The sequence below is a fragment of the Vipera ursinii genome (assembly GCF_947247035.1).
Source record: "Vipera ursinii genome assembly, chromosome: 5".
NCBI classification, from domain to species: domain Eukaryota; kingdom Metazoa; phylum Chordata; class Lepidosauria; order Squamata; family Viperidae; genus Vipera; species Vipera ursinii.
In genome coordinates, this window is record NC_139518.1 from 84,696,337 (window position 1) to 84,720,373 (window position 24,037).

The 24,037-nt window shown below is 40.8% G+C and overlaps 1 protein-coding gene across 1 annotated transcript in view; it reads left to right on the top strand.

Moving 5' to 3' along the window:
- Nucleotides 1-24,037, top strand: part of CTNNA3 (catenin alpha 3) — a gene marked incomplete at its 5' end in the record, with an annotated part of 866,777 nt that overhangs the window by 202,034 nt on the left and 640,706 nt on the right. The window contains one exon of the mRNA XM_083364633.1: nucleotides 9,116-9,319. Within this exon, the coding sequence (XP_083220759.1) occupies nucleotides 9,116-9,319 (204 nt within the window). The remainder of the gene's footprint in view (nucleotides 1-9,115; nucleotides 9,320-24,037) is intronic.

Sequence of the window (24,037 nt, forward strand, 5' to 3'; positions counted from 1 at the left end):
TGAGCAGGGGGTTGGACTAGATGACCTCCAAGGTCCCTTCCAACTTCTTCTTCTTCTTCTTCTTCTTCTTCTTCTTCTTCTTCTTCTTCTTCTTCTTCTTCTTCTTCTTCTTCTTCTTCTTCTTCTTATTATTATTATTATTATTATTATTATTATTATTATTATTATTATTATTATTATTATTATTATTATTAAAACCCTGCATGGCATAGGGCCAGGTTACTGTATCTGCAGGACTGCTGCCTCTCCCTGGGATTCTCTGTCAGATAAGGGCACATTCTTGGCCCTTATCTTAAATGTTGTTATTTAGCAGGACCTAAGAAACATGTCTTCTAAGTAGTGCCCTCTGTCCTTCCCCCAGCAATTCAGCACCCCCACCCCCTTTCTAGCTTTCCAGAAGACCTTAAAAATGACTTATTCCCCCAGACATTGGGATAAGGTAAAGATGGAGCCTTTTGATTGTGATTGTTTATGTATCGGGGACAGTTGTGTTAGGGAAAGGGAGTTGTTTTTTTTAGATACTAGTGTTTCTTTTATGTTTTATCATTGTTGGTGTAAGTCACCCAGGGCTATGGCACATGAGATGGGCAGTCATATAAGTCCCCTAAATGATTAAAAAAAAGATTACAGTTCAGAATACTACCGCTAACCAGTGAAGCTATTTCAACATTAAAATAACTTGAAGGCAATGGAGGAATCCATGGGCCATGATAAAAGGCTCTCCTAGAGGCAACCGTTATGTGGCAGTCCAGCATCATTACTGGATTCCAGAGGATTCCTGGATTGAAATCTTTTCATTAATGGTGGGCAATTCTCAACCAGTTCAGATGTATCTGCTAAATCCAGATGAGGAGCCCCCAGAATCAATACAGTAATAACTCCATTGTGTCTGAATTCAACTTCAGTTTATTCTTCCACATCCTGGAAAAATAATCTTTTTCATCTAAGAGTTTCTATTGCTGCAGTACCTGTGTCCCCATCCAGCTTACTTAATATGGAATACTGGACATCTGCCAATAGTTGTTAAAATCAATCAGCTGCAAAAATAGCTTCCTAAGCAAGTTCCTCACCACCGTTCTTTTTAAGGTGGCAAAGAAATAGAGAGATCGTAATCACCTGAGGGATTGCAAGACACTGTCCTTAGAGACCCTTATAAGTTAATTGTTGGCATGAACATATTCATATGCCTTAGCTACTTATTAAGAAAACTGGAGTCTGGATCACACGAACAGTCTTGAAGAGCATCTGTGGAAGATTCTCCTTGAACATGCAATGTATAGTTAGAAGCAACTATAGTTAGAAGCAAGTAATCTCCATAAAGGACATAAAAATATTTTTGAGTACATGTTTTCATTTCTCATTAAAAATTCTTTTGTTTTTTCACTCTCTGTATGATCCAATGTTGTAATGCTTTAATTAACCAGTTCTAATAGCAAAATAGTTCTAAGCAGGTAAGTTATTATGGCATTTCTTGCTATTATTTATTGTACTGCCTTTGGCATAATAATTAGACACTATCAAGTCCGGCTATTGCAGGAATAAATGTTTGCATTTTGATTTATCCTTTGTAGAGTTCTTCCAAGGACATTACTGAAATATATTCTTTCCATCTACTTTATGCATTATCTTCTAATTTTGCTTGCCAAGCATTAACATTGTTTTCTAGTCCTTTACCCATTTATATCACCTGCCCAAAGTACAGGTAGTCCTCAGTTTATGACCACAATTGAGCTCAAAATTTCTATTGTTAAGTGAGACATTTGTTAAATAAATTTTGCCCCATTTTACAGATGAAACTCAAAAAAATTAGAATATCATGCAAAAGTTCATTTATTCCAGTAATGCAACTTAAAAGGGGAAACTAATATGTGAGATAGACTCATTACATGCAAAGCAAGATAGTTCAAGATGTGATTTGTCATAATTGTTATGATTATGGCTTACAGCTCATGAAAACCCCAAATCCACAATCTCAGTAAATTAGAATATTGTGAAAAGGTGCAATATTCTAGGCTCAAAGTGTCCCACTCTAATCAGCTAATTAAGCCATAACACCTGCAAAGGGTTCCTGAGCCTTTCAATGGTCTCTCAGTCTGGTTCAGTAGGAATCACAATCATGGGGAAGACTGCTGACCTGACAGTTGTGCAGAAAACCATCATTGACACCCTCCATAAGGAGGGAAAGCCTCAAAAGGTAATTGCAAAAGAAGTTGGATGTTCCCAAAGTGCTGTATCAAAGCACATTAATGGAAAGTTATGTGGAAGGGAAAAGTGTGGATGAAAAAGGTGCACAAGCAGCAGGGATGACCACAGCCTGGAGAGGATTGTCAGGAAAAGGCCATTCAAAAGTGTTGGGGACTTTCACAAGGAGTGGACTGAGGCTAGAGTCAGTGCATCAAGAGCCACCACACACAGACGGATCCTGGACATGGGCTTCAAATGTCGTATTCCTCTTGTCAAGCCACTCCTTAACAACAAACAACATCAGAAGCGTCTTACCTGGTCTAAAGAAAAACAGACCTGGTCTGCTGCTCAGTGGTCCAAAGTCCTCTTTTCTGATGAGAGCAACTTTTGCATCTTATTTGGAAACCAAGGACCCAGAGTCTGGAGGAAGAATGGAGAGGCACACACTGCAAGATGCTTGAAGTCCAGTGTGAAGTTTCCACAGTCTGTGTTGATTTGGGGAGCCATGTCATCTGCTGGTGTTGGTCCACTGTGCTTCATTAAGTCCAGGGTCAACACAGCCGTCTACCAGGAGATTTTGGAGCACTTCATGCTTCCTTCCGCAGACGAGCTTTATGGGGATGCTGACTTCATTTTCCAGCACCTGCCCACACTGCCAAAAGCACCAAAACCTGGTTCAATGACTGTGGGATTACTGTGGTTGATTGGCCAGCAAACCCGCCTGACCTGAACCCCATAGAGAATCTATGGGGCATTGCCAAGAGAAAGATGAGAGACATGAGACCAAACAATGCAGAAGAGCTGAAGGCCGCTATTGAAGCATCCTGGTCTTCCATAACACCTCAGCAGTGCCACAGGCTGATAGCTTCCATGCCACGCTGCATTGAGGCAGTAATTGCTGCAAAAGGGGCCCAAACCAAGTACTGAGTACATATGCATGCTTATACTTTTCAGAGGTCCGATATTGTTCTATGTACACTCCTTGTTTTATTGATTGCATGTAATATTCTAATTTTCTGAGATTGTGGCTTTGGGGTTTTCATGAGCTGTATGCCATAATCATCACAATTATGATAAATCACGGCTTGAACTATCTTGCTTTGCATATAATGAGTCTATCTCATATATTAGTTTCCCCTTTTAAGTTGAATTACTGAAATAAATGAACTTTTGCACGATATTCTAATTTTCTGAGTTTCACCTATATGAACTTTCTTGTCACAGTTGTTAAGTGAATCACTGCAGCTGATAAGTTAGTAACATGGTTAAATGAATCTGGCTTCCCCATTGACTTTGCTTGTCAGAAGGTTGCAAAAGGTGATCACGTGACCTTGGGTCATAAACATGAACCAATTGAATTTTGATCACATGATCCTGGGGATGCTGCAAAGATCGTAACCTTGAAAAACAATCATGTCACATTTTTCAGTGCCATTTTAACTTTGAATGGTCACTAAACACACTGTTGTAAGTTGAGGACCACCTATATGTGAGATTCTGTTTATCACCTCTACTTAGTCTTCATTTTATTTTTCTTGCAGTCTGTGACATTTTTAATAAAAATGAAATAAAGCTATTTGCTTAGTCTTGTTTTTAACATTTCTGATTTCAAGCATTGAAATGTCTTTAGTTCTGCGATCTTGTCTGAGGTCCATTGCCTTTCTCAATTGGATTTATCTTTTCTTCTGCAGCATACAAATAAACTATAAAGAAAATTAAGGAGACTTGGGGCATCAGTAGTAGTACTGCCTGAGTAAGCTTAACAAATGTCACCAAGAGTTTTTAAGTGTAAGGTGGTACTTGCATTAAATTAAAGTGTCAGTTTCTAAACACGACAAGCTTTCAACTGTTATGGACTGATTGAGAGGTTTTACAAATAATAACATAAGTGGTACATGTCACCTGAATATTTAGCAACCTAGTAGTAACTGGCTCTCCCTCTGTGAGCCGGTTACCTTGTGGTGCTTTTAGACCAGGGGTCCCCAACCCCTGGTCTGTGGACCGGCACCAGGCCACAGCATGCCAGCAACAGCATGCCGTGCAAACAAGCAAAGCCCCATCTGCAGGATGCAGGCAGTACAGGAGACCACGCCCCCTCCGGTCTGTGGAAAAATCTCTCTCCATGGAACTGGTCCCTGGTGGCCAAAACGTTGGGGACCTCTGTTCTAGACAATGCTAAAACAAAATTGATGAGAGAGTTCAGGTTTAGAAAAGACATTTCCTACCTCTCCTGTATTGTGGAAGCAGCCCTGAGCTTTGACTTAGAGGTGAAATGAGAGTGAGACTTTGGATCAGGATGAAGCTTTTCCTCCCTAGAAACCCTCTCTGCTCAGACAATCTAACTTGAAAATGTGTGACAATCCTATGCTTGGGCCAGAATAAATCCCCTACCAGTGAGACATTTGGAATTTATTTGCTCTGACATTATAGCACAAATGTGCAGTCTAATTCAGTGTTCTCAAACTTGACAACTTTTAAGACAAGTGGACTTCGACTCCCAGAATTCCCCAGCCAGCCAATGTGGGGAATTCTGGAAGTCGAAGTCCACACGTCTTAAAAGTTGTCAAGCTTGAGAAACACTGGCTTAATTTTCAGAATTATTCCTCTCCCCTATATTAAGTTTAAACTGTTGTACTATGGTTTGATTTTCTTTTGTGAAAGAAGCAGCAGCAAAAGATATTTCTTCTTTAATTAAATATTACCAATTCTCAAGCATTTCCATTGTAATGGGAAAAGACTCCCAATAGGGTTTGCTTTCTAATGCGCAGTTCCCCTTTGCAATCAACCATAATCACCCTGCTGTGAGAGGTTCCAAGAAAAAAAAACACATGATGAAAGAATGTTGATAACTTTATGACTTTATAATGCCTGTTGCAATTTTCATGAATTAGGAGCTGTTCTCCTTAATTTACACGTTATGTGGCTCATGTTGTATTTTGTTAAAAAAAGCTATCTTGTTTCATTTTGGAAGAAACAGAATTTAACAGATTTAACATACACATACATACATACAAATACACATGCGTGAGCGACAAAGAGAAATATTGAAATAATAAAACATGTTTGTTGAACAAAATATTTCAGTACTTGCTGAATTAGTGAAATTCACAAAATGATATCTGTTAGAACTGTGCTATGCTTTGGATTTGGTTTCAAAAAAGGGTTGTAGCAGTGCAAATATAACACCTGTCTGCATCTGTTTAAAGCAGCTGTGTCTTTTCCCTGGTTGCCTTTCACAGCTGTGTGATCCTTGGAAAAGATGGAGTTGCTTCAAAGAGTTGAGATAGATGTTTGATTAGTGGCCCTGGGCATTTGGAAGTAAGTTTTAGAAACTGAAGCACTATAGAATCCTACTATTTATCTGCGTATTGATATATTCTGCCATATTCTAATAATTCTGCAATACAGGCAGCCATTGTCCTGAATTTGTGAATTCTTGTTATAAGAGGCTGCATTTTTAATACAAGAACACAGTCACATGAAAGAAAATTGGAAAAGATCTGACGTTTCTAGAAGTTGAAATGAACTATTCCTCTGAAAAAAAGTACATCTAAGATCAGTTTGTTCCATGCAACATGATTCTTAAACTTAGGAAATCATTACCATCAAAGATTCATTGATCCAGCTAATTCGATGAAACTTGTTTTTTATTATTTTAGGGATATATGTGAGGCTACCTTCAAAAATAACATTCACAGGGTAATTTATAAGCACTGGCTGTTTCTGAAGAAAGGAATGGTAGTATGCAACCATCTATTTTTTTCTGTTTGTGTCTAGCCTATCAGGTTAAGCCTGAAAACAGGAACCGTGTCTAGGAAAAGTAGCTATTTGGTGTTCTCATGCAATAAAATTGCAATCCAATAGATTTAAATAGTTATTTATCCATATATAGTGCAGAATGGTTTTCAGAGTTTTAATATACAACAGTATCTTGAAAATTTCTTACCTTGAATATTGGAATAAATTAACCGTCCCTAGCTTGATGCTGGAATAACAACTCTCAATACTTGCAATCCCCCACCCCTGCCTCCAGCTAGGTTGACACTGGTGGATGATAGTGAGCCAGTAAATCATGTAATGAAATAATATTATGAAAATAGCTAAGGAAAACCAATTATGTTCCATTATTTCCACTTAGAATACCTTTCCCCAACCTTGATTGCTTTACAGTGTTTTGGACTTCAAAGCCCATTAGTTCGAGATAGAGTGGCCAAGGATCAGGAATTGTAGTGTAGGATTATTTAGAGCAGGGTGCTGTATGCAACTCGGTAGACCTGAAGGCTTGCCAAGCATATTGAGGGCTACAATTCAGGAACAGTAATAAAGTAGGCCTGATTTTTGTAGATTTAAAAGGTAAATGTCAGAATCCATTTATATTTCATTTCTAACTCTCTTTCTGTGCAAACCCAACTCTCACCCCTCCCCTTGGATTCTGCCATTCCCAAGGAGGAAAGGGAATAAACGTGAGAGTTTATTGCCTCCATTTCCCCTCCTTAGATGTAACTTTTTGTTTATCTAGCCTGCCTGTTGCCCCTCACAATAAGATCGATGAGAGGCATTCTCTCTCTCTGATCTTACAAGCAGCTAAGAAAGAGGGTGGGGGATTTCTGGTTTGTTTCTCCGGATGAAATGTGAAGGGGAGGGAGTGATTGTGCTACAAATGGACTGATGGTTCTCCTTTTCCCACGAGGGGCTTGCCACCTGAAACTTGACTGATCTGGAACTGACCAAATGGACTGAGGGGTGGGGTTTTGCTTGGGGACACTTTAAAAATATCAATCTGTGAAGAGATTTTTCAGATCCTGTCTATTATACCTTCTATCATCTATGTCTTAGTAAAAGTTCCTGCTTGGACAATCTTGTCTCCAAGAGCCTTTCTTTCTTAAGATGTGGATTGGAGTGGGTTCTGACAGTAAAATGGATTCCTTAAGCTTCAGTTGGATTTAAAATATCCAGTTTGGTCTGAAAGGGGGATGCATGAGGCTCAGTGGTTCATGGGTGCACTACTGATGAAAATGTAGAAGACTTCAGATGAAATCCAAAGCTTTATTCCAATTGTCGCTGCGTAAAGCCATTAACATGAAGTAGATCTTCCTGAAATGGATTCTGTATTTTATGTAAAACTGTGTTTTTCTGCTGATCTGAAATGACTAATTTAATGTCATCTGAATAAGAATGTTCAATTTTACTTGGTTTTTGTTGTTACTGTTTTTTTTTTTTAAATGAAAGTTAAAGAGACCCAAAAGCAGGGGAAAACATTCAAACATGAGTAAGGTTGGCATGAATTTGTTGGCATGAATATCTTTATGTGAATTTTGTCCCTTCTCCTTTTATAATTTGATGCGAAATTCAATATTAAAATAAAAAATAGCAAGAAAGCTTAGTAACATTATGAATAAGTAGCAAAAGACGGAAACAAAAAACTGACTCATTCACCACAATAAATGACTAGATGAAGTTTAAAAATGTGAAGTCCATATAGTAGTAAATATGCAGCTATAGTATGGTCTACGTAAGAAAGTATTTGCATTGTTAGGTTGCACTTATAGAAAAGGCTCTGCTCTTTGTATGAAAAGATCAAACTATGGTTTTATTTCCTTATTAATAGTATTTTTTTACATTCTCCATACCACCATATCCTAAATGGTGTACAGAAATACTTAGAAAACTACTAAAAATAATAAAAGCTGCTCCCACAAGCAAAATAAAATATTGCAACATATAGAAGATAACTCTCAAATATATATAAAGCAAGGACCAGTAGCTGCCCAGTCATAATCAATCTTTGAAAGCTGAGTTTTTTCAAAGCATTATGAAATGTCAGTAAAAAGGAAGCCAGCTACACCTTAAAGTGAGGGGTAGAGTTTAAGTTGTTTCAAAAAGTTAAGGCTACCTTAGAGAAAGCCTGCCTTATGGTCTATCACCTCATCTCCTGTGAAGGCAGAACCTTGGGAAGGCTTTCTCTAGATGATGTAAGAGAGTCAATTTGTATAGTCCAGGGGACCCTAACCCCCATTCCATGGACCAGTAGCAGGCTGTGGCATGCCAGCAACCGGTCCGCACAAACAAGCAAAGCCCCATTCGCGTGATGCAGTCATCACACAAAACCACCCACCCTCCGGTCCGTGGAACAACCTCCCTTCACAGAACTGGTCCCTGGTAACCAAAAGGTTGGGGACCTCTGTTATAGTGGTTAAAAGCATTGGATTAAAAACTGGGAGATTATGTGAATTCTAGTCCTGCCTTAGACTAGACTTTGAAATCTGTTGCCCTCCCTCAGTCCTAGGAATAAAATCCTGACAACCTATGACTAAAAAGGTTGTCAAGAAAACTGCATGGACATGTTCATTGATAGACCATAACAAAACACCAGAGGACCTAACAGAATGAGCTGAACAATTCTGGAGAAGACAGTATCTAATATACCCCCAAACCACAATGGAAATGTATTTGAATGTAATAACAGCACTTTAAATTGGATTTGGAAACCTATGAGTAACTAGTGAAAGAACTGAATCAGTGCTATACTGTGTTATGAGCACCCTGGCGACTATACTTTGTACCAATTGTACATGTCAGGTCATCTTCAAAGGCACCCCATGGAGAGTATGTGGTAGTAGTCAATCTGAATAGCAATAAGGGCATGAGTCACCATACTGTAACCAGGATTCCAGACCAGGGTACAGCTGAACTTGGACACTAGTCTAAGCTGGGCAAAGGTTCTACTTGCTGTTCCAGCAAGAAACACCAATCCCAAAGAACCCTCAACTAACTGTCTTGCGTCTGTTGAAGGAGCTCAATGATAGATGAAGCTATCATTAGAGTTGATGTTTCTAGATAGCCCAGATGATCATTTATGGATGAGCATTTTCAATGTCTTCCTAGAGTTTAATTCGAGCTTCCTTGATATTCTTTTTAATTCTTTTCCTAGAGTTTGGTTGCCTTGGATCCTATCACTCTAAGTGAAGTCCAAATAAGGCCATCACTTGAAAAACGTTTGGAGGGAATTATCAGTGGAGCTGCTTTATTAGCAGATTCCTCCTGTACTCGTGATCTTCACCGTGAGCGCATCATCACTGAGTGTAATGCCATTCGCCAAGCTCTCCAAGACCTTCTCTCAGAGTACATGAATAACGTAAGTCAGTGACTGTTCCATTGATTTTTTTTTAAAAAAACCTGTATATTTTCTGCATTGTTTCCAAGGCAACGTTAATCCAATAGTTAGTGGCACCCTTTATTTAGTACTGATTTTCAAAGAATTCTTGTCATTTTGTATACATATGGAAAGTTGGCAAATGAGTTGAAAGGTGCCATTGTGCTACCTTTCTTTTATTTCAATTATGCAACTTTTATACGTAAATGGGAGAAGAAAAGTTTATGGAACTGGTATAATAGTACAGTAACATATGTAGGTGCACAGAACCATGCTAGGGATCATTTTTTTCCATTTTTACCTTTTATCCAGATCATTATCAGAATATGGATCCAAATAGAACAGGAAACATTTCTATTTCCACCATCTAATGGAGATGTTATTAATTAGGTAGGAATTTGTGCTTAGCGAGCTTGTATAAGAGGACAATGGCAGAATTCATCCATTATCCATAGGTACCCTACATATAGACCTGTTAGGCTTGGGGCTCTGTTCTGACCATCCAAAGGACAGATGACCATTGGAGCAGGATTAGTCACTGTAATGCTATCACTCCTTGGTCACTTATTCTCCCTGTAGTCCTTCAGATATGAAAATGCCTGAAGTCTCTTTAGATTGAAATAATTTCTATAATCCCTTGGCAATCACATTATGACAATCAGCCAGCAGAACAGAACACAAATCATATCTATTTTAGCCTTCCAGTTTTATTAAAAGATATAATAAAGATCTTTGGCATTATTTTTATTTTTCCCTTCAAGTCAGTCTCAACTCCTGGCAAGTATATGGATATGTCCCTGCATTGTTAGGCAACATTTTTCATTTAAAGTAAAACAAGGTAAGAATAATGCAGCACTGTAATATTTTTGCAATACTCTAGTCTACACAATAGAACCAGAATCCAAATTGATTTTCCACTTGAAAAGCATGAATTCTGCAGGCTTCAAATGCCAACATAGCAACAGCATGTTTTGCTTTCAGGTTGTTATTTGCCAGGAGATTTCCATAAAAAAAATCTGAAAATGATCTAAGAATTGATTAGAGGTTTGTAGCACCTGTCTTCTTAGAAGCGACAATATAAGCAACACAGGGTCCAATGATTCGCTGTTGTCAAATTGATAGGGACATGTTCTTCTGCATATACAGAGGATTCTGAAACTTGTTCTCCAAAACACTAATGGTAGAACAATGTTAAGGCTCTGTGGAATTTATTTATTGCAAGCTGATTGAGATCCTGGGCTGGTTTGAAACAGATTTTAACTAGCTCCCTGTTGTATTCTAGCTAGTAGTTTGGTGTATTTGATTTGCACTCCTATATTAAGGATCCTTTGTCTAAGAGCTGTCATAACTTGAACTTGTCCCAGTGTCAGAAAAACATCTCAAGCAAGACTATCATGCTGAACTTGGTCTCCAATTTGCTGTTCCTGGGTGGGGTGGAATTTGTCTTATAAGATGTAAGAGAGGACCAGCCATGGTGCTGAAGATTATTTCTTAGCCATTTTTTGAGAGTATTTAACCAGGCCTTTTTCTCAACATTCAATAGCCATGTATCCAGCATAGGGCTATTTTGCTGCTCCGAAGAATTTCTTTTGTAAGAAATTAATTTGTACATTTGGGAGATTGGTGAACAGTTTGCCCTTAAGACATTGAAGAAAATTGAGATATATTCAGTACTTCTAGCATGCAGGCTAGGAATTCTGGGAGTTTAAGGGATTTTTTTTTTAAAATTGATATGCAGTAAGCAACCTTTGCAAAGATGGGATATGACTCTTCTTGGTTTTACTGGTGTCTGTAGTAGGATTATCTCATCATAGTACCTGTTTGTCAGTTTCAGGGTATAGTGATCTACTTAAACCACTATGTTCTTGCATATTAATGAGATATAGTTCTTGTTAAAGATAATATTCACTATGTACTCCCTTATGCTGCCCTTTGTATTCAGAGATGATGGGATTTATTAACACAAGTGAATTTCATAGGCACTGATTATTTACTTTAATAATGTACAAGTACTGTGTATTTTCTAAAATTTTACTTTACTGTTTACTTATGAGAAATGGCAGTTGGAGAATTAAGTAAGAATTAACAGTCTTCTAGGCAATCTATTTGTTTCTTCAAATAGCAAATTGTTATCAAAACAGAGATCTGGCGGGTTAAAAATAAGGCCTTGTGGGTTTATTGTATCTGATGTAGGTATAGAAATTCCTACAGCAAATGTTCAATTTTTGGATACTACAAAATTCATCTCTCATATTCCCATGCTACTTAATGTAAACCTAGTTTAATGCCATTTAGTTTAATGTGTTTTTTGTTTATTCATTGATATTTATTTATAGCAATGGGAAATGAGCTTATCAAAGAGTAAAAGCCACACAAATCAAGGAAGGGATTTCCTTTTATGCAACCCAGGTGAACAATGCATTGTACTTTCGATTATACTGCTGCACACCGAAAATTCAAGTGTATTAGCCTAAAATTTTCTTCTGAATTAGCATACTGGTCCCAAATGTCAACATTATCCACAGATGATGTTCTGTGCAGAAACAAGATACATTCTTGAAATTATATATATTGCTATAGAATTATTGTAACCCTACTTCCATCTATCTACTGACCTCCAGTTACGTTGGACTAAAATTTTATTATTGGTTCTGAGCCTGAGGGAGGAGTCAAGCATGTCAACAAACTTGAGTTCTTTTGCACTCACAAGAGATCTAAATCCAGCCCACCTTGAATTCTGTTAACTTTTATCTACCTCAAATTTGCCTTGACCATTAGTAGTTCAGATTCTTGTAGAGAGTGTTAAAGGTAAAGGTAAAGGTTCCCCCACACATGCGTGCTAGTCGTTTCCAACTCTAGGGGCCGGTGCTCATCTCCGTTTCAAAGCCGAAGAGCCAGCGCTTGTCCGAGGACGTCTCCATGGTCATGTGGCTGGCATGACTAGACACCAAAGGCGCACGGAGCGCTGTTACCTTCCCACCGTAGTGGTCCCTATTTTTCTACTTGCATTTTTACGTGCTTTCGAACTGCTAGGTTGGCAGAAGCTGGGACGAGTAACAGGCGCTCACTCTGTTACACGGCACTCGGGATTCGACCCGCCAAACTGCCGACCTTCTGATCGATAAGCTCAGCGTCCTAACCCACTGAGCCACCGCGCCCCTTGTAGAGAGTGTTAGCATGCCATAAATCTCTATTCATTTGAACAGCCTCAGTCCCTGATTTCTTGCATCTGACACCAACATATTTATGGATTGTCTGACATTTAAACCTTTAAGTGATATCAAACGTATATTTCATTGGAAAAGGGAATGATGCCAGGGATGGTTAGTGGCCAAAGAAGAAGGGGCAAGCAAAAACCATGCTAGCTTGATGACATCAAATCTGATGCAAAGCCGAACATACAACAATTGAAAAGGTAGAATTGAGAGTACTTCCCTGTAAAGTTGCCAAGAGTTGGACATGACTAAATGGTTAAAAACAATAACAACAAATGTATATTTAGAAGTTATTTGTGCAAAAAGCGATGGATAATCTAGAATCATAAATGGACATAATTGAGTAAATACTAAGAAGACATCGTGGAGTTATTTTAAGGTTATCTCTCTGCAACATTTCAAGGTTGATCTAATTTCCATTTTCATCTGGGCTCCCAGAACACATTTCCTAACAAAGGGCAATATAGCAGTAGGCTTTTTCTGCTGTGGTCCCTGCTCTAACGAATCTTCTCTCCCCTGAATTGAAGTTGGCTCAATCTCTGTTGAGCTTCCAGACCTGGTTATGCTGGCAGGCCTGGGGACACCATGGGATGGGTGATCTTGTGAGGTGACTCTACTATTTTTAGTAAATCTTCGTCTATTTTCTTTGTTTTAGTTTGTTTTTATGCTTTTTAATATATTAATTAATTGTTTAGTTGTGTTTTATGCTGCCCAGAGTTGCTTATTTGTGAGATGGGCAGCTGTATAAATTGTTTGAATAAATAAATTGTGTTAGAAATATATTCAGTCTATTTTTGTATTTTTAGAAATAATATTAGACATCCTCATACCAAATGATAACAATAACATTGGATGTCACTAGACCTGAACCTGGGAACTGAGTTTTGCATGATTTAATACCTCAGCTATGTTCCATTTTTTGTTTCTGTTATCTATTTTTATTTAAAGCAATAAAATCTGCTCCTTTTGCCCTTCTTAACAATCCCTATACAACAAGCAAATTAAAAAGGCACTGTATGTTATAAATAAATATGGAATTATACCTCCTGTAATATCCAAGAGTATCATCCTTAGAACATTTCTAGAGATATTGGAATTTAATATCTAAATAGTGAAAATCATGTGAAGCCATTTCTGGGGTTCTGTAGAAGATGAAGAAATAGCCCATTAGATATTCCTATGTCACAATTTTGAACATCATGAAGGACAATATTTAGCTACATAATCATAAGGTATAACTTAATGATTCATTTAGGAATATTTCTTCTGTTCCCCTTGGTTACCTAGAGCTTGCTTAGCAGAATTTGTTCCAACAAATAGTTTGAACTAGGGCTGAGTTACTGCACTGCAGATAATATCATAGCTGAAGTTTAACTCTAAATAAAATGCCTTGCAATGTAAACCCATTTCATTTTTTAATTTGATTTATATCCTTCCTTCTATCCATTTGAACACCAGAAGTGCCTAAAGGTAAAGGTTCCCCTGCACATGCGTGCTAGTCGTTTCCAACTCTAGGGGCCGGTGCTCATCTCCGTTTCAAAGCCGAAGAGCCAGCGCTTGTCTGAGGACGTCTCTGTGGTCAAAGCACGGAGCGCTGTTACCTTCCCACCGTAGTGGTCCCTATTTTTCTACTTGCATTTTTACATGCTTTCGAACTGCTAGGTTGGCAGAAGCTGGGACGAGTAACAGGCGCTCATTCTGTTACGCGGCACTCAGGATTCAACCCACCAAACTGCCGACCATCTGATCGACAAGCTCAGCGTCCTAACCCAGTGAGCCACCACTTCCCTTAAAAGTGCCTAACAGCTAAAACACAGCAACAAAAGCTAAAACTAATGTTACTAAAATTAAAATTGAAGGTCCGATGAAAGATGCATTTTAATACTGCTGTAAAGGCAGAGAGGGCAGTGATTAAACATGATTTCTTTGGGATCAGATATCGTAATTTGGGAGCGGTGCCAATAAAATCTCTCCTGCAGATCTTAAAGGCCAGATGGATTTGTAGCAAGAGAGGGACTCCTGGAGATAATCAGCCTTTAATTTACAGATATAAAAACTAAAAACTTACACAGAGCGTGGAAAATATTGGGCAACAAAGGCTAGGCAGCTTCATTTTGTAACAGCTTCTGGAAATCACAGTAGATCCCTTTAGAGCAGGGGTGTCAAACTCAATTTCATTGAGGGCCGCATCAGCATTGCAATTGCCCTCAGGGGGCTGTGTGGGTATGGCCAGGGTGGGCGTGGCCTACTGGGTGGGTGTGGCTAGAGTGCGTATAGCCTACTGGGTGGGCGTGGCCAGCTCTACATCATTCGCATCAAGGGTGCCTATGGGGGCCTGGGCAGGAGTGGGACAGATCTGAAGGTCTCTGGCAGAAGGAGGGTCTCTGGGCCAGGACCAAGGCAGTGGGGGCCGTTCCCTCAGTTTCCAGGATGGCTTCGCGGGCCGCATGAAACCACTTCGCGGGCCGGATCCGGCCCCCGGGCCTTGTGTTTGACATGTCTGCTTTAGAGCACATTGCATTAGTCAGTTTGAGATTTAATCAAGATGTGGTCACTCTTTCTGAATCTGGCTGGTTCAGGAACAATTGCAGCTGGCACATTTAAAGTGATTGTGTGATTGTACTCTTTGCCATAACTGCAACCTTTATTCTGACAGCTGGAAATTAAGGTGCCCTCTCAAATTGCACAGGAAGAGCGATCCCATTCACTGCAGACAACAACCTTCCCCCCCCCGCCAAAGTCCAGTTTGTCTTGCTGAAAAGCACACCATCTTGTTAAGATTTCGTTTCAGCTTCACCCAACCCATTAAGCTTAAAGAGCACTGAAGGGGCTGGAAAGAAAGCAGTAATGTCCATCAGTTGGTGTGTGCTAAGCACAAAAGAAGTGTGTACTTAAAAAACAGACCCTGAAAAAAATATGAAGGAAAATGGACAGTGGGCTACCCTCTAATGATCCAACTTTTAACATCAGGTCGTAGAAACCCTGTTGGCTTCTATCTCTTTTTTAGTTCACAGATTGCTGTTAAGGATTCTTTCATTTAATTTTGTTATTTCCACGAATATTAGTATTTTGCTTATATTTTGCATTCTTCTACAAATAAAGATTTATTTTTTTTAAAAACAGTAAAAAATGGAATGGTATACATTTTTTTTAAAAAAAATATGCAATTAAATTATTCTACAAACTGAGGAATGTAGACTATTATTTTTTTATAATAGATTAGCATATGTTGAATTTATGGAATATGTAACATGGCTATTAATGGATAAAACTGAATTTGAAATGTGGTAATGCATTTTATAGTATTAGATGAACACCTTTTTTCTATGCAATGAATAAATACCTCTATGCGTTCTAAAAGCGTTGTATACTCCTCTACAATATCCAGTGGGAAATGTGTGTTCTGGTTTTGAATTCTCTATATTAGTTTTAATGATATTTATTTACTGGCATGAAAGTATTATTATTTATTCATAGATAAATAATTAATAGATAATCGACAGTGGAGGAAAATATAAAATAGTCACAGTAATTTTTGAAACATTAAACTTTGCAAGTATAGCTGGAAAGTAAAAATGTTAGTTCAGGCTTATTTCGGGTCACGGATCCGAATTTTATTAAAGAGCAAAACAAACTGTGCAATAGGCAATGTGACATTCACAGTCAAGAAGGCCTGTAGTTCTACACAATTGACTTTGCAGTCAACAAGAGGTTACAAATGCAGACTCTGCAACACCAAGAAGCTGCACATAGGATACTGCTGCCCAACTTGGAAAAGAGCTAAGAAGAGGGTTACTAATAATAAGTGACGCTTTGTTTGTAATTCTGTGTTAGGGATTCTTTGTTTAAGAGCTACCGTTGCCTGATCTTGTCCCAGGAACATAAGCATCTCACTAGACCAGAGGTCCCCAACCTTTTGGGCACCAGGGACCGGTTCCGTGGAGAGAGGCTTTTCCGCGGACTGGAGGGGGCGTGATTTTGTGTGCTGCCTGCATCTCGCGGATGGGGCTCTGCTTGTAAGTGCCGACCGCTTGCTGGCATGCACGGCCTGGTACTGGTCCATGGACCAGGAGTTGGGGACCCCAGCACTAGACAACTCCAATTTATGAACAGATAGTTCTTGTTTAGCAACCAGAATTGGGATTGGCACAATGGTTACTAAATGAAATCTTGGCTGTGCTTATGATCTTACAGCTTTCCTTTGCTTTACAGACCTGAAGGTTGTAAATGTGAGAATGGGTTGCAAAGTTACTTTTCATAGTCATAGTAACTGCAAACGGTCACTAAATGAGGCAGTCACTAAACAAGGACTACCTGTAATTTGTCAGTTATTTGGCATTTCTAAAAGGAATAAAGTTTACTGCACAAGGTAAGATGTACCATACCTTGGGGATATGCAAATATCAGAAGGTGCACAGCCATAAGCATGCTTCACTTTTTATAAATCCTGCCTCCAAATGTAAAGCAGTATTAGTCACACATTTTGCTGCTGCAATGCTGAGAATTCAAAACAGCCTGGGAAATAGGAATGTATCATATCTCTGAATTACGAAGCACAAAACCCAAGCACGGTGAAAAGACAAGAAAGACCTGCTCAGTTATGTGTCCTTTGGGGATCCAGCAGAATGTTTTTTAGAAGCCCTTTGCAAAATGCAGGCCCGACAGCATCATTTGCATAAAGCAGGATAGATCTGCTAGCCACTTTTGGCAGATGAAGCTTCTCCTTGCTTAAGGCATTTGCTGTTTCATTAATATAATAATTAAAAAATAGTGCGGCCAAAATACAATTCCTTTGTGGGTTGGCACTGTGGGAGAGAGGTGCCTAGCTATACAGCTTGCCATTCTCAAACTGGTGTTCTTAGGAAGGGAAGCGTTGTGTAGTGGGTTCTTTGGCGCAGGAATGAAGACGAGGCGAGTGAGTTCAGGAAAACTCATGGTTTATTGTTTGCAAGATCTGAACTGAGAATTGGGCTGTAACTAGCCGCAATATATAGTCTAGCCCCTAGGCGGCAGCCAATATAGTAGGTTTGAAGCAACCATTGCCGCCTAGGGACAGCCAATAGCAGCACTGAAGACTTGTAGTCTGGCTTGCTGGAGAGCCGTTAGCTGCTCCAGCAACCCACGTGGTATTACCATTGAGCCCAATACATAACACCCCTCCCCTCTTAGATTAGACAATATTGTAACACAATTTAGTCTTAATACAATTATCAAGATTCATTATTAAAACTATCCTAAATAATAGTAATAGAAAATAAACCCATATAGCTTACAAGGTTAACTTACAGCATCTGAATGAATAGGCTTCATTGACAGCACACTAGACAGTTAACATCATAGCATCTGAATAAATAGGCCTTCATTGACAACACACTAGACAGTTAACATCATAACTCCCAGTTTCTGTAGTACAGTGGCAAGTTGTAATACAACAATATTATAGATCTTTATTTTACAACGTAATCAGCAAGATATGAAGGAGGCTTGTGTGCCCTAGTGGAACTTCTCGGAGTTCCAGTCACTTTGTGGTCTACCAGCTTACCCAGTGGGGTGGGTAGACCCATGTCCCTTGTTGCTCCTGAGTCAAGGGGATTAGATGCTCTCTGGCTGGCTTCTCCAGGTTGGCCCACCCCAGAGTCAGACTGATCAGCAGAGGAGGCACAGCGGTTGCTGAAGTCCGGTTGGCTTGCTCCTTCAGGGGATCTATGTTGCATTCCTGGACTCTCCACTTCTCCATCTGGTTCCTCATCGGTTATGAAGGAAAAGTCCTGAGAGTCCAAGTGAGGACTAGCTTGGCCACAAGTTTGAGGACCTTGGGAGGGATTTATGATGCAGTCCTCACTTAGTGGCCATTATGGAAACTGTTTTCTGAGTTGATCAATGTGGCATCTGACAAGTCCTTGAGTGGAATGCTATAGGAACCTGTGTTCCATTCTTTTCTAAGTGACTTAAAACTGCCCCCACCCCATAGGGAGATGCATCACATGCAAGACATACTGGTTTAGACTCTTTGTAGTGAGTTACAGTGGACTTTTCTGACAATAGTGCTTTTAAGTCCTGGAAACTTTTTCATGTAAATTAGTCCATTTCCATGGAGCTTTCCTATCTAAAAGCCTGTGCAAAGGCTCTGCTAATGCTGCCTTACGAGGTAGAAAGGTGTGATAGAAGTTAAGGAGAACCAAGAATGCTTGTAGCTCACCTTTGGATTTGGGCCTAGGAGCCATTTTAATGGCCTTCACTTTAGATTCAGCAGGGTGAATGCCGTTAGCATCAATTCTGAATCCCAAGAATTCTGTTGAAGGAACCCCAATAGTACACTTGCTCTTTTTTAATTTGAGGCCTGCTTCATGAAGCCTCTGTAAAACAGCTCTGAGCCTGCTGGCTAACGTTTCTGGGGATTCCCCAGCAATAATAACATCATCAAAATAAGGGCAGATGCCCTGAATACCTTTAAGTGTGTGTTCCATTATTCCCTGGAAAATGCCTGGGGCAACACTGACTCCAAACTGTAAGCGTTTTACTTTGAAAGCCCCCCTGTGAGTCATGATCATCTGAGCTGCAGCTGTGGCCTCATCAACTGGCAATTGCTGATAGGCCTGTGCTAAATCAAGTTTAGCAAAAATAGTACCCCATTGCAAGGAGGCTAAAATGTGGTTGACCACTGGAACGGGGTACACGTGTTGCTTGAGGGCTTTATTTAGAGTGCATTTATAATCAGCACAATTGCAAATTTCCCTGTTGGCTTTAAGTGGGGTAACTATAGGAGTTTCCCACTCCCCCCATCAACTGGCTGTAAAACGCCCTGTTCTACAAGCTTGTCAAGTTCAGAATCAATTTTATGTTTTAAGGCAAAGGGGACCCTTCGAGGCTTAACCCTAATTGGAACTACATTAGGGTCTAGCTTGAATGAGATAGGCGGGCCTGTGTATGTTCCTAGGGCAGAATCAAAAATGTCAGCATAGTTCTCACATACTGATGAGAGGTTTGCAGTTTGTGTTCGGTTGATACCAGTAATTTGAATACCTAAGGAAATCAAACCAATCGAGTCCAATGAGACTCGTTCTCTGGCCCCCTACTACTATGACATCCAGGTGCCCATAAAACCCCTTAAATTTACAGTCAAGGTGGCTTCTCCCTTAACTTTAACTTGAGCATTTTGAAAGTCAGTTAGAATTATGTCTGAGGGCGTTAGTTTGGCCCAATTGTTACTGCGCCTACAAACAAAATTAAAAATGTCTTGAGAAATAATGGAGACTGCAGAGCCAGAGTCCAATTCCATTTTACAAAGAACTCCTTGTAGCTCTACCAGGAGTCTGAGTTTAGGTTTAAGGGGGCGTTGGGCCCCAGTGCAGCACACTCTTCTATGGCTTCTGAAAACCCCCACACTAACCGGATCCTGGGCCCCAGTACCTCTCCTAGTCGGTTCTTCCGACTGGTGTTTGGGTGGCCGGTCCCTCTGGTGGGCTCTGCAAACCACTGCAATGTGGCCTGTCCAGCTACAGGCTCTGCATGTGGCTGACCAGAATCTGCAATTGGCACGAAAATGGCTACCGCCGCACCCTTTACATCTAGGTAAGAGAACTCCCTTGTAAGTGTTCTCTTGCTGCTGGCTGTTGTGGTGTTGTGCATTGGGCTGCTTTTGAAGTTTGTTGATTTCTGGTTCTTCCTCCTCGGAGGACTTTTCGGGGCATTTGGCATCCTCATGGTGGACCGTTTCTTCATTCTTTGTCGTTTTGGCGGGCTGGACTGCTTGAACTGCACCCCCGGCGGCTTCATCAGCCAAAACTTTGTCTTTGTTGTGACTCAGGGCCAGCCTGTGGGTCCGACAGCCGGGTCCGATGTATCGGAGGACTCAGATGTGGGGGAGGAGGGAAACGAACCGGCTGATGATGATTTGGAGACTTTGCAGAGTCCTCAGCCGGGAACCTCTTCTCAGCTGTGTGAGCCCGAGAGTGCGGAGGATGATGACCCACAGCTGGCCCTGTTCAAGGACGCCCGACGCAGGAGGCAGACGAGCAGGGACAAACAAAGAAAGGCTATGGGACTCCTCGGGAGGAGGCACAGGGAGACCACGCCCTGAGCTCTCTATAAAAGAAGTGTTTGGGGAGGGGCTGGTTGCTGAAAGCAACTTTTCCGTTTGAGAAGTCAAGCTCTTGTATTCTTGTAACAGTGTAATTAAAACTTGGCAGAAGCCTTTTGGTCTTGGACGCTTTCCAGACTCTTCTTTTGATTAGGGGTGCGAGAAGAGGGCTGGTTCAGAACAGTCTTGTGCTTCTGAAAACGTTAAATTCGGTCTGGCAAAGAGTCTTTGTTGAAGCGTTCAGTTCCTTAGGCCACAAATAAGCTGATCTCATAGTCTCTCTTCTAAGTTCGAAAATTTGCAAAGGCGTGCAGCCTGCCTCAGGCCCGCAATGAATTCCGAAGCTGATTCACGGGTTGCTGCACTCTCTGATCAAACTTGAAACACTAGGCCATTTCAGACATCTTGGGCTGGAAATGTTCGGTTAACTTCTTCCTGAGGTCTGCATAAGGGACCGATTCTGTTGGCGTCGGAGCAGAGGTTCTCGGCCAAATCAAAGGTTACTGGGCCACAGAGGCAGAGTAGCGTTGCGGCCTTGAGGCCTTCTTCTGTGATTTGGTTTGCCCAGAGGTAGTTTTCTACCTGGGACAAATATGATGGCCATTCTTCTGGATGCTTCATATTGAATTCTCGAAGTCTTCTGACCTTTGGCATTCTGTTTCTTGCTGGTTCCTGCAATTTCTTCTGATCCTGCTTCCCAGGCTCAGGGAATGAATCCGCTGAGCACGAGGTCACTAGCGTAACTTGCTAGCTGACCTTGAGGGAGGGGGGGAAATGCCTTTTCCCTCCGGTGTGCGCTGCCTTCCCCTCTAAGACTTCAGTGTTTTTTCAGGGAAGCAAGATCCCACTTTCGTCGCCAGTGTTGTGTAGTGGGTTCTTTGGCACAGGAATGAAGATGAGGCAAGTGAGTTCAGGAAAACTCATGGCTTATTGCTTGCAAGATCTGAACTGAGAATTGGACTGTAACTAGCTGCAATATATAGTCTAGCCCCTAGGCGGCAGCCAATAGGTTTGAAGCAACCATTGCTGCCTAGGGACAGCCAATAGCAGCACTGGAGACTTGTAGTCTGGGTTGCTGGAGAGCTGTTAGCTGCTCCAGCAACCCACGTGGTATTACCATTGAGTCCAATACATAACAGGAAGTATCAATTATAGATGCCTTGAGTTTATTCCAAAGGATTTTTCTACAGATGGAATCAAAAGCCTGCTTGAACTCTATAAACAGAGCAGAGAGGGCTGAATGAGGAGGTTGAATATATTTTTCGAGTAGATCACAGTCCTTGATCTGACACAAAGTTGCCTGCCCAAAAGTCTCAACTGTTCCTCCACCAGCAGGTTCTGTTCTTCTAGCCAGCCCAAGAGTTTCCAATAAAAGTGCTAGCATAGATCTCGTTAATTATGCCAATTAATTACGCTAAGCAGGCTCATTGGGTGGTTATTGGCTGGTAGACTATCTTTCTCTTCTTCCAGATAATTATGGCCGAGCCCCAATCTCCAGGAATAGAGTAGAGTAGGTTCTATTATCCATGAAAGTTAAAATTTAACCAACACTAGACCCACCACTCAAAATGGGCTTATAGAAGTTCAGGAGGAATTAATCCCAGAGTTGGGCATTTTTCTGGGTTTTAATTGCCTAATTAGTTAATATATTTCAGCAACTGAAACTGGCAGTCACTTCAGCAGAGGTTATTCCCCTAAATCAGGCTAGGCCAGGAGTATTTTGGAGTGTCTTGAGGGACGACAAGAGACAGTAGGCACGGTCCAAAAGAACTTGTTTATTGGGCAGAGGTCCCGGGCGAGGCACCGCCGGGAATCCCCCGTATTTATAGTCAACAGCAACATTAACAACTTTGTTTAGAACCAATAAACAGGCGGGGTTCTCCCGCCTAACAACAACATCCAATAGGGAAGAGACCGGCTAAGGTAGGCGCGGCTGACAGCGGGTTGTTGCCGGGGCCAGCTGGCAGCTTTGACAGCTCCGGCTGGACTGCGCATGCGCGGTTAAGCTTAGTTTGACAGCTGTCAGTGTACTGCGCATGCGCGGCAGTTTGAAAGCTGTCAGAATCGGCCGGTTTGACAGCTGTCAGTGTACTGCGCATGCGCGGCAGTTTGACAGCTGTCAGAATCGGCCGCTTGCCGCGTCTGTGGGGAGGAAATGCCACGTCAGCCTTTTGACGGCTGTCAATGGCTGCCGGGGATTCTTTATAGTTGTGAGGGGAATGTGTGTGTCTTCTGAGTACTGAGTGTGTGTGTCTTCTGAGTACATAACATATTTATTTATTTTTATTTATTTATTTTATTGTATTTATATACCGCCCTTTCCCGAAAGACTCAGGGCGGTTTACAGGGTGATTAAAACAAAAAATACAAAAGTTAAAAACAATTAAAAAATTATATCAATCCCTGAACAAATAAAAACCCCAATTAAAATTAAAATTATAATTCTCAGCCTGGCAACCTTGGCTCTTTTATGACTCGTGGACTTCAACTCCCAGAATTCCTGAGCCAGCATTCTGGGAGTTGAAGTCCACGAGTCATAAAAGAGCCAAGGTTGCCTACCCCTGGGCTAGGCAACTCTGGCAACTTTACCACCTGTGGACTTCAACTCCCAGAATTCCTGAGCCAGCCACGGAAGTTGAAATCCAGAGGCCCCATCCATTTTGTAAGTTTTCCTCTCCAAATAAAGCTTGGAAATAACCTTGCCAGATTGTTGCTGGGATATAACACTCCAGGGGAGCCGTGGGAAGCTTTTAATCCTCTTGCAGCTAAATGCCAACACTTAGTGTGTTCGCTTGCACGGACTGCTATTATTAACTGTGTTGAGAGTGGTTTTTGGTTTTTTTTGCACCGCCTCTCTCTTTATAGTAGTAACTGACACAGAAAATGTTTGAATGACTTCTAGGTATCCTTGATTTCCCTTTCATGACTGTGCTGTTGTCATTGCAAGATTCCCCCCCCCCAAAGATTGGGATTATGTCTGAATGCTTTGAAAGTTAATGAAATTTGCAGAGAAGCAGCTGCTTGAGGCAGTGCCAGCTCGTAAATAAAATTTCTTCAGAAGTGATACTAAAAGTCACAGTGACAACACTAATTAGGACAGGTAGTCCTCGACTTACAAGAGTTCATTTAGTGACCGAAATGATAATGGCACTGAAAAAAGTCACTTATGACCGTTTTTCGCACTTACAACCATTGCGGCATCCTCTGTGCTCACATGATCAAAATTCAGACGCTTGGCAACTGACCCATATTTATGATGGTTGCCATGTCCAGGGGGGTCATCTGATCATCTTTTGCGACTTTCTGACAAGCAAAATCAATAGGGAAACCAGATTCATTTAACAACCATGTTGCTAACTTAACAACTATGGTGATTCACTTAACAGGAGTGGCAAGAAAAGTTCG